The sequence below is a fragment of the Amphibalanus amphitrite genome, unplaced genomic scaffold (assembly GCF_019059575.1).
Source record: "Amphibalanus amphitrite isolate SeventyFive unplaced genomic scaffold, NRLGWU_Aamphi_draft 000498F_arrow, whole genome shotgun sequence".
In the NCBI taxonomy this organism is placed as follows: domain Eukaryota; kingdom Metazoa; phylum Arthropoda; class Thecostraca; order Balanomorpha; family Balanidae; genus Amphibalanus; species Amphibalanus amphitrite.
Window position 1 is genome coordinate 394,347 of NW_024881992.1, and position 11,579 is coordinate 405,925.

An 11,579-nucleotide genomic window follows, 5' to 3' on the forward strand; every position below is an offset into this window, starting at 1 on the left:
TCTCATCGTGGTTTGTGTATTTTGATCCCTCAACACAGTTCACCGATGATCTGCACCTCTCTGAAGCGAGCTTACAGGACAGGGTAGTTGGAGTCGGTGGCCACGCCGCACTGGTTGCTGCCCTTGGTCATCTTGATGTAGCCGTCCATGCCCCAGCTGGTGCCCCAAGAGTTCTTGACGATCCAGTAGTCCTGGCCGTTCTCGGTGCCGTAGCCGACGGCCAGCACGCCGTGGTCCAGGTTGCGGCTGCTGCAGTTGGGCTCGTCGTACACGCCGCTCGAGTACAGCTGGAACGAGAAGTGCGAGGCGTCGATGCCGATCGAGACGGGTCCGACGTTGCTGACGGCGTTCTCCATGTCGCCCTCGTCGTGCTTGCTGATCTCCACCCAGGAGGACATGGTGGCCGCGATCTGAGACGAGTCGAAGCGGCAGTTGAAGTGGGACGCCTCCTCGTACGGGTAGCTGGCCTCGGACATGAGGCCGCCGTGGTCCATCAGGTAGTTGTAGGAGCTCGACTGGAGGCCACCGCCGCAGCCCAGGTTGCCATACCTGAAAGCAGAACAAATATGATATGATCAGCTGGGCGTTGAGAAAGGATAAACAATAAATTTGATCCAAATAATGGGACTTTTAGGAATAAGAAAAGAGTAAATGCCTGAAAAAGTAGTCAGACATCGGATAAAATAAAAACTTGTACCTATCCAAAGACGCTCACAAAGAGGAGCATTTAAACTTGTTGAGGAAACTGCTTCCACGGATTATTCGAGTACGTGGGGAACTCACATAAGGGAGCAGTCCATGAGCTGCTGCTCGCTGAGCGAGACCAGCGGGTTTCCAGCGAGGGCCCACATGCCCTCCATGGCACCGGTGGTCGAGAACGCCCAGCACGAGCCGCACTGGCCCTGGTCCTTGACGGCGGTGACGGCGCCGGCCTCACGCCAGTCCTTGGTGGCGGCGCTGACGCCGTTCGAGATGTGCTTGCGGGACATGCGGACGCCACGCTCAGCGGCCGTCTTGTATCCGAGCAGCTGGCGGTACTCGGCGTTGGTGAGGTCGGCGAACTTGTTGACGCCCAGCTTGAAGGAGTGGTTGCCGGCGTTGTGCTCGGCGATCAGGCGCTGGTTGTCCTTGAAAATGGCCAGACGGACGGCCTCCTCGCTAGGGTGCGAGTACGTCTTGCCATGGGCGCTCTGAAGAAAGGAAGGGGAAACATTAACTGCTTTTTCATAGGCTGGCTTTGCCTAAATGGTTCATTACCCATGTCCGCTGCTGTTATTACTATCGAAATATCCAAGATCATCAATGGCATTGTCCATGAATAAAGACATATTTTGACCGTGTACACTGTACACTGCATTATTGGACAGTAACGTAGATAGTTAACAATTTGTAGTCTGTCCTTCACACAAAAGTTGATTTAGGAACAGGAAAAATAAGTTTTTAGTTAGGCTCTACCCATTGCTGGATGGCTTTTACGTCCAGCTACTGACCTTGAAGGCGACCCACTCGGGGTCGGTCAGCTCAAAGCCGACGGCCAGCTGAGCCAAAGCCAACACCAAAAGCACCTTCATGATTCCGAGCCTGAAATTCAGAGTTCAAATGTGTTGCACATCATCGGTCAAACAGACACTTATTCATTTCGGTTTAACATGCTCTTTTATAGATTCACTTTCTAGGGGCACATGCGTGATCAGGATTGTTTAATTTTTGTAGTTTTTTTTCTTCCTCCTAATTTGTTTGTTGGAAGTAGTCAGGCAATGTGGAGTTATACCTTCAGTAACATTTCACATCACTCTTATTTACGTTCTCATATATCGTCCAATGTCCACCTTTGTGCTGAAAACTGAGTTGATTCATCAGTCATCATCAGCCACTTTTTGAGATTTAAAGTTTTGCGTTGAAATAGGTTTAACTACATTTGAAATAGTTTTCATCCATCTCCCATTGAAAACGTCAGCTCTCAGTACACTCCTCTCACCTTGCAGGGATCCGAAGATGCCATTTGGATAAACGCATGGCTTATATAGCGAACAGCGCACCAGCTCGTATCAGCGGGGCCAGGTGGCCCGCCAAGGGCGTCTCTCACGCCATGAGAGACAGGCGCACTGGTAGGCAGGCTCCTGGCTGCGCAGCGCGGCTGATAAGCGCCCCGGGCGCTGTGACCTGCCAGCTGGGGAGGTGGCTGACCTCGAGACCACTGGGAGACGGGTCAGCTGACTATTCCGGGGCGTTCCGGTCCGGACCAGATCGCACTGTTCAGGGTGACAAGCATAATGTTGTGGGCGAACACATTTCAGTGCTCTGAATCGGCGCTCAGTGCGTGCATGGCGGTCACTGCCTTTTATTATTAACTGCGCTTTTTAGCTGGCAAGGCATTTTCATTGGTAAAATGTCCGCATATATTTCAGAAGGTACTTACTGCATAGCTACTAAGCAATGAGTTTTGTTTTTGAGATTTTGTTGACCTCTTTCAATCTCGGTTTTAAGGTGACCATCCCACCTTATCATAAGTTTTGAGTTGAGATAGCCAAAATGGGTTCCCTGGCTTGCACTTACCGGTTTGAGCACTCACAACATTGAGAAATGCCTATATCTAATGCCTATATCAAAATATCTAATTTCAAAGTTGTAGCACTTTGGATTCAAATGGGCTAATGCATTTGAATACTCCCTCTGAACTGAATGTGTGTCGTCAGCGCGGATCTGACGATTTTAAATCTTTTGCTTACGTTTGTTAGCACGCGGTGGTAGACGCTGCTTTGCGCGCAACAAGTGCCACACTTTCAGCTGCCAAACTATTGCTTCCAAATAAAGTCGCTAGGAACAGCGGAGATCCCAAAAAGTGAACAAAAGTAAAAGTTTAATATCTTGAAAACCGGTGAATCCTTTTCGGTGAAATTTGGTAGATATTCGTTTTCGCTCTTTCTGAACCGAGCGACATTACTTTCATGCCAATTCATTAACTTTTTTGAAGGTGGGAGGGTCCCTGTAACATTTCAGTTGTTCATTTTGAAACGAATCTAAATGGTGAATGACATTAATCGGAATGATTTAATTGTAGGTAGGTAGATTCAATCGTACCTATTTTTGAATTTTTATTTGTGAATATTCTTATTTAGCAATTAGCATTCATACTAACGCATCAATTTTACGTTAATGAGCTCGCCATCAACTTTCTTCGACATTTCTTTTAAATATGAGATTTCCCAAGTCATTTAGCGTTAATCAATAATCAGGTTATAGGTATCTTACAGCTGGCTTTAGGAAATATAAAAAATATTGCAGTATCGTTTCATATATCTTTCATAAAAGATTCACTAGTGTGAGCATAACGACTAATGAGCCTAGCAGTAAAAACAACGAAAATGAATAGAAATGTGCAAAGGACGTCTCCATTTCTCCAAACAGCTTTATTGATGCACGGTTTCAGAATCCTTCCTTGATGACTTTGAAACTTTGCTTAAGCCAGTTGCTAAGATAAGATAATTATCAGATGGAATGACAGAAAAAGATATATATCGGTTTTTCTCCTCCTTGCCTTCTCCTAAAACATAAACAGTTAAATTCATAAAATTGTTATTCCAAAAAGACACAGCGCAGCAGTGAGCATTGTGTATGTGTAATTATTGTGTAGGTATAGTCATGGCAACTGCGATACGATTGAAACACTCTTCGCCGAAATCTGCGGAGTAAATACGCTAGAAGTTGCGCTAATTGAGCCATCATCGAAGCCGCATGTGCCAAAGGTTAGTACGGCTAGAAGGATAATCTAGGCTAGGCTGTATACACGTATTGACGTGTGACGTAACACTTCATACTACGTATGAGCTCGGCCACTTTCTGCCTCTTATACCATGCATTCATATATGCACTGATTGATATGGAGCAAAACAGAACATCATTACGCATTTTACTCATTAACCACATCAGTATGGGCTAATCTACATTTACGAAAGAAGTGCGTCTCTTCTGCGTGATATGCTGTGCCGCACTACACACGTCCTGTGAGGTAGACTGCACCGCACGACTTCTCAATGTCCCGACGCTCTGCTGCCGCCGCCGGATGCAGGGGCGATGATTCGATCAGGGAGCAGGCTGTGCGGATGCATTTCTACGGGCCGACGGAGATTACATAAAATTAAAACAACTCTAAGTAATTTTTACATTTTGTAGACCACTGATCATCATCCCCTTTCATAGCATTTGACCTCGCTTTTAGGTCAGGCGACCACAACCAGGCAGCTAATCTCAAATCCGCAGAGGTTCTGAGGGCGTAGATCACTCCCTTGATGGTAGACTGTGCCGCAGTACCACCGCGGTTAGCTATGAATTTACCTAGACCTATACACGCTCTTAGAAACTGGGTGTTTCCAGGAATGAGGTTCCTGTAAAGTTTTCAGTTTCCTTTTTCCAGTAAGGTGGCCGTGAAGGCACCGGCCAAGTAAAACCGGTTGAGCCGGCCCAATAGCCCCACATTTACATTTTGTACAGTTTTTTTTTCTTCTATAAATTTCACGATTCTTGGAAAAGGCATCAATTTGTTTTTGTATATGTTAATTGACGAGCGCATGACGCCACGATATTAGATTTTGTTTAAAATCTAATCATTTCATGCTATGCAGCTTTCTCGATGGAAGTAAAGGTCTCCATTTTCGTCCAAATTCATGCATACCATGGTTTTACATGCGTTTTATCGATTTTGAAAAAAATAAGAGAAACAGAATGTTGATACTTTTCCGCGTAGTTCCTCAGAAATGGCAAATATTTACAAAGTTAACTCACTTCATTCACTTGCGGCAGGTAATCATCGTGGAAGGGGGGAGGGGGATCTACCCAACCGGCCAAGTTTCCCCACTCTCCCCCCGCGTCCTGCCGTTGTTACCGACTACCAACACAAGCCCGGGAACAGTGATTCAATTCACTTCAATCAGGATTAGAATAAGTCAGCCGAAGGAGCATGCTGCTATTGTGCATTATGAAGTCAGCGTGCACGTAAGCTGTTGATCCACTTTTTAAGCACACAACCAAACTTCTGTCTTCTTCCAGGAATTCCAGTTTCAGACATCTCCAAGCTGAAAGACTTGAAGCCTTCAGCGAATCTGAGCATCGATCCAAATGAAGCGCAACGCAAATGGAAGTTTCGAATTACAATTTTATTATGGGAGCGCCTTATGTTGAGCGGCGTTGCCGGGAGCCGCTCGGGGTTATGCTAGTTTTATGATGGGAATCTCATTAGGGCTGTGCGCGCAGCTCGAGCCGCGATTGGTCGCCAGGCCGGCCAGCGCATGACTAGCCACGCCTCCGCCCTCCTGCTGACCAATCATGAGCCTCATCGATCGGCGAGCTGGGCCTGCCGCCGACTGCGGCTCTGCCTGCGCCTCTCGGAAAGGAGACGCCCTTTCTGGAAACAATTGTAATAAAGTGCCCGAGTGGCCGACGTGAATCAGCCCTGAGCGCGATTAGTTTGTCTGGGCGGAGGCGAGTCTGAACGCCGGCCGGTGCGGCGGCGACTTCGGCCATTCATGAAGGTGCCGTTACTCCGTGACGCCGCTGATGGCGGCGTCACGGCCCTGAAGTGACGGTCCTCTGAGTGTGACGCCATGAGGTTGATTGGACTCCAGACTTTGGCGCTTGGCCAGTCGCCCTGCCCGACAAAGAACTGGGTGAGCGAGACCTGGTCGCCACTGGCAATGATGGCTGAGAGGGATGAACAAAACATAACGCAGTCTCTCATGAGCCGGCAGACTGCAATGGCAGCCAATCTCCGCAGAGACTGTCGTCTATGGGCGCCTATGATGATTACCTTCCGGCCGCCGCCTGCTACCGAGCGGCTCAGGCTGACGCAGGGGGAGTCAGCCCTCAATCCCTCCCCCACCCCCTCCCGCCACCCAAGCAGCCCGTTTGTGCCGGAACAGAGCGACCTGGCCGCGATTTTATCGCCGGCGGCCGCTGTTACTGGGATGGACCGAATGCAGGCGCTGATTCGCGACGACCCGAGCGCATTTCAACTGGCGGCGGGTGCTCGATCCGCTCCGCTATCGCCGGCCACTACTTTGCTGGGAGAGCCGGCTGCTGTTGTGTGGGCTGAACCATGGTAGAACTGGACCTTTTCGGTCTAACATACCTATCTAGACTCTAGTGGTGCCTGGTGGTGGCATGATCAGTGTCAAAGCGTTTATAAAAATGAGCACAATTATTCCTCTTATGAAGAGTAGCGTGCTCGTTCTCGAACTGTTCATGTTTCTTAATCCTTATTCGACTTAAGAGTAGGAAACCTATGGTAACCTATGGTATCATGGATTAGTGGCATAAGAAACCTAAGGTATATAGGTTCATGGGTTGAAATTAGTGGTTTTCGCGACGATTACCTGGCACATTATTGATCACATTTGGCGCTATTTGGCCAAATACCTAAAGTCTTAAGTAGGTAATCCGTGTGTTTCGAAACGTTGTGTTGTCAAAAACGTGCCAACATGCTTAAATTATATTTGCATAGACTACTACATATCGCAACACGCTCGTTTTTTCCGCGAAGCTCTAGCTCGATGGGTGGGGGTGGGGGCAAACGCAAGGGGGTCGTACCCCCCCCCTTGTGCCGTCGAAGGACAAGGCGTGGCTAGACCACTGTACACCATGACCTCTGGTGTACCGCTGTACAGGCTAACGTATAAAAGGCGATAAGGCTAGCACCATCTCTCTTTTGACAGTTAGGCTCTTATAGTTTCGTCAATGAGCCCAAGCTAGGACAATACCATGCTGGATACCTGGAGCCAATTGTCCCACAAACGGCTTACTCAAGCAATGAGAGTGCCATACCCAAAGGGCTATAGGCTAGTAGAACGGTACCTACGGAGCTCGGGTTGGATTTTTTTTTTTTTTTGTCAGGCATGAAGCATGCCACAGATATTCTGTTGCTGCTGCATCAATTATAACGCATCATTATCAAAATGAAACTTGTTTGTGATATACCCGTTGGATAGAACATACCGCTTGATGGTGATTCAAGATCTAATGAATTGCAATAAGCCGCTAATCCTTGACACTTTCGTTCCATTTAGTATTGTGGCGCCTATGAGATCGGATCGCTATAGCGTGGTAAGAGCAGCATTGGGGTTTCAGTTTGGTTGTGGAGTAGCAAGGCATCTTCTAATAATTTCAGAATTTCGGATATTTTTACCTAAGGGTGTAATGCTTGACACACCCTGGATGTTGATAACCTACCTTATAATGCTCGCTTTCTCTGTCTTAGAATGCTGCAAAACATAAATTATTTCTAACTTTTCTTCTCAACCGTTCTATCCTTCTACCTGGTGACCAAAACCAAGATTCTTGCTAAACATAGCCTTGCCGCGTCCCTGACTCGGGGCATCATCCACTTATGTGTGCTTAAGAGCGTCACTTAAACGTAATGTCTTTGTAGAACTTCTACGAGCCCCTGGAGAGTGTCAGAATGAGAATCAATGGCTCCTGATTTCCGTAAATGCCTCATAACGGATAATCAGTTAGAGCGGCGAATGGCTCCAGAGGGATCAACACAGTCTCTAAACAGACCCTTTCACTTCGCAATGTGTCGCAAGCTTTAGCCAATCATTGCAGAAGTGTTGGTTGAAACTCACAGTCCGTGTTTTGTTATTTTATGCAAGCAATATTACACTGATTGCTATTTTCCGGGACAACTTATGTTAGTGTGTTCAAATTGCATCGAGCACCGCGTTCAATTTTCATTCGTTAGACTTTGATTTGCCGTTTTCTAGTCCCAAAAATATGTAAAATACATTGGAATCAATATTAACGAGTGTGCATAACAGCATATGGCGACTGCACTCATGATCTTCAATGCATGTTCCACTTGTCTGTCTGTCTGTCTGTCTGTTTGTTATTTGTATGTTTCTCTGCCTATCTGGATGTCTTCCCACCTCTCGGTGTCGCCGGTGGCACTACGCCTTTGCCACAGCACTGCATGCTCGGACTGCAGGCAGGACCAATGCCGGACTGTCGAGCGGCGCTGCTATTGAGCGCTGCTGTCCGCCCCCCGGCCGGGCAGGTTTTATTGCTGGGAGCCGCGCCGCAGGCGGCCGCGCCAGTGTCGCAGTTATGCAAATAGACGGCGCAACTTGGCCACTCACTCGGCCTAATGTTGTATTATAGACACAAATGGTGACAGGATCCAACTTTTACCATCGGCTCGGCGGGCCGGCCGTTCAGAGTGGGATTTTCTCTCCAGTGGAGCCGAGGATGCGACAGGTCAAAGCGACGCTGCCGCCCGAGCGCCAAACTAAGCCCCTCAATCGGTGACAGGGACGCACACCGACTTTGTTCTAAGCGCTACAAACGGCAGTATTTTGCGGTCCCCTGTCAGCGTGGGTGGAAGAGCAGTGTTAACCTGTCCGGAACCACTCAGGCGGCCATTAATTTTTGTGTGTACTTTGTGGCAAATCGCACTGGTTTGCCTTATGGTTAAAGTGACAAGGATGTAATACTTCCATGAACATTGTAATGCTTTCATAATACTCAACAATACTTTCATATAGTCATGGATGAGATAACACTCTCGATTATTATCTCATCCATGATATAGTAAACAAAGTTATGAACTACGGAAAGCTATGATGCAGTGCCAGCGAATCGCCTGCACAGCTCAACAGTTACAAAAGACTGCCGATAGATGGCGGAAGTGATGAGCGCCTGAATCCATGCTGTGCCGCATAGCTTGGAGGCTCTAAAATAAGGATGCAACTGTCACTGAACTAGAAAACGAATCGCACGTGGTGACTTGTGTTTTGTTTTGAAAAGAAAATAAGCTGAAACCGACTACCTTGAATAGATATAGGCACCTTCTTACACCCAAATTAGGCGACAGGTCACACATTTCAGTAAGAGTGCAGGCGATCTTGACAGTATGGCATAGTCTGTCTATGCCGAACTGTCGAAATCGGTTGCACTATTACTGAACTGTGTGCACTATATCTATGTTTTTGGCCGCAAAAAGGTGTAAGTTTAACTATTGGTATTCATCGTATATTTTTTATTGCCCTAAGACTAATTTTGGACCTTCGAATGTCACTAGGTACTGGCTACTGGCTAAGTATAGCTTCAGATTCGAAGTCACTGGTCACACTGATAAGACTATGGATCGGTATAAGTCTATCATTGCACACTGCACAGTGTATACCAGAGTATATAGACAGCGTGCATACTGCTAGCAAATCCACCACACACGCACCAGAAGCCATTAAACGAGACGCTGCGTCGCAGCAGGGATACCCGTCCTGAGGATAGAGGACGAGCACTAGACATGGCCTCCCACCGTCTCCAACACGCACAGCGCGGGCACGTGAAGGGGCGGCCCTCTTTAACTGCCCCTCCAGTTGCGGTAACTAAACTGGGGGCCACCGACAGATGCCATCGCACCACAGTGAGCGACAGTTACGACCGGCGGTTCCGGCGACAGAAAATGAAACAAACCGTGACCAGCGCACACCGCGCACCTCCGCCGGTGGTGTCCGGTTTAATTGCTGATTGGTTACCGACCTGCCCAGCTGGCCACCACGGGAAACTTGCCGGAAAATCGGCTGCCTACAGGCGGCGTCGGTGATGGCTTCGAGTGGGTGATAACTTGGCTGCGATGGTGTCCGGAAGAGAAGGGCTTTGGTGGCGTGCTTATGCGCAGTGCATGCAGAACATTCGGTCATAGGTAGGTATGCGTAACAACTTCAGAACGGAAGAGCGTATTTGCATGAGAGAAAGCCGTTATACGTATAGGTATCGTTTAGATCCATGCAAGTGTTCAGCAGTAGAAGGTACAAAGCTAGACGTTAGACAGGTTTCGCGTACAAAATAAAACACGGTGAGCTCGCAGCTTATTGACCTATAGATATGCACTTAACCTGGCCCCCGAGCACTAAAACGGTCTCGCTGTATGTGCAACAAGTCCGTGAAATGTGGCCTCCCAACCAATCCGCTGACAAAAGCCATCTTGTCAACTGTTCTTGCTGAAGCGTCCCGCTCTCAGCTGTTACGCACAATAGAACCGCAGCCGCTTCCCCAGGACAAACTTTCCGAAATTCTGAACAATATAACGGCACATTCGAGGCAGCTGATGTCATCTTTTATGTGGATATTAATACTAATATCTGCGCAGCCCTGCGTTGGATTATAATGTTACGCGGCTGTGCCACGTTTTATTTGTGTCATAAAACGGTTATGCTAGCGACGGGTGTAGCTCGTAATAATTTGTTATTTGATGCCTTCTCCTGCCTCTAAAATCCAACCCTTCTGTCAAAGGAAGGAAGACAAGACACACCCTTTCATAGATAGTAGGGAAATTCGTAAGCAATTCGTAGGGTGCAGATATTCATATAATGTACAATTGAACGAAATAACAATTTCAAAATCTAGTTTAATCTTGATTTTATCACTTACGCGCGCCCTGCTGGTTTTTTTAACATCCCCCTTGCGGTTTTTCGCGAATAATAATTCATTCTACACATGCTGTGAAAATTTCAGACCAAGGTCGTTCAAGGTCAGGTCACCAGGTCACTTGAAGTAACCTCACATCATAAAAAGTTTCAATGTTTGCCATAGCTGCATCGAGTGACCGATCGCTTTGAAACTTTCAGCGATTGCTAGGAGCAATAGCACGTACAAAATGTATAGGAATTTTGATCTTAGAATTTTGATCTATCTTAGATCAAAACCTATCTTAGAATTTTGATATCGATGACCTAAGATCAGGTCAATTTTGCGACCTCTCCATTATAAGTCAATGGGATAAAGCTGAAATGCGCCGCTTTTGGACGAAAGTCATTATAAACGCTCTCGAATTTAGAATTACCAGTAACTTAGACACACTGAACATGAAAATGGTGTCCGTGACCCCTGTTTATGCCCCTGAGGTCATCTCATGTCACGAATGGTATCTAACAGTTTTTCGCAAATAACGTTTGATAGAGGCATGCTAGAGCGATGAAAACGACTTAGATGTGTTCAGCTCGACGATACGGATCGACTGATACGTGATATGCAACATGGCCATTTTCGTTCAGGGTCATGAATTTGACCTGTGAGGTAAAATTTGCAAGTTGACCTCTGAAGGTCAAGTTATAGTTAATTCGATGCGTCTTGGCGAGAGGAATACGATGCCGGTAAAAGTAACCTCGTGCAAGGCTTGGGTCAAAAGTTATTGCAGAAAAACTGCTTCCAAAAAATTGGTTATGTTGACAGTTTTTGCCCACTGCAGGCAAAACCGTTGACGTTAGGTCAAAACTGAGAGGATTATTCAGAAAGGACGTTAATAAGGCTATCGAATGCGCTTTTCCGCGGCGCTGTAACTCTACCTATTGGTTTCCGAGTTATGCGTTGGCTGCTTGGAAATTGTCGACACTCGACCTGAAAATCGGCGAAATTTTGCCTCTGGTGACCTGACCTTTGACCTGATAAAAAAGTGACCAAAGTGATTTCGTCATTATTTTTGGCTCTCTTTCGAACGCTGCCTTCCGCGTATCGCTACACGGCCCAGGAGCCGAGTTAGGGGGGGGGGGGGGGGTTCAAAACACCCCCTATAGACAATTTTAGGTCGC

The 11,579-nt window shown here is 47.2% G+C and overlaps 1 protein-coding gene across 1 annotated transcript; it reads right to left on the reverse strand.

Annotated features, from left to right (window-relative positions):
• Positions 1-2,364, reverse strand: LOC122392714 (procathepsin L-like). Its single transcript, XM_043387923.1, has 4 exons — positions 1,979-2,364; positions 1,491-1,581; positions 784-1,190; positions 1-549 (listed from the first exon to the last, which is right to left on the reverse strand). Exons 1-4 carry the CDS (start codon positions 2,014-2,016, stop codon positions 72-74), a joined length of 1,014 nt encoding a protein of 337 aa, XP_043243858.1. The 5' UTR covers positions 2,017-2,364; the 3' UTR covers positions 1-71.
• Positions 2,365-11,579: the final 9,215 nt, after the last annotated feature.

Excerpts from the sequence above, each read along its gene's own strand:
- LOC122392714 (XM_043387923.1), bottom strand. The coding sequence starts at position 2,016 with ATGCGTTTATCCAAATGGCATCTTCGGATCCCTGCAAG. Across the intron at positions 1,191-1,490 it reads CCGAGTGGGTCGCCTTCAAG|AGCGCCCATGGCAAGACGTA; the intron begins GTCAGTAGCTGG and ends TCCTTTCTTCAG. Across the intron at positions 550-783 it reads CTCATGGACTGCTCCCTTAT|GTATGGCAACCTGGGCTGCG; the intron begins GTGAGTTCCCCA and ends TTCTGCTTTCAG.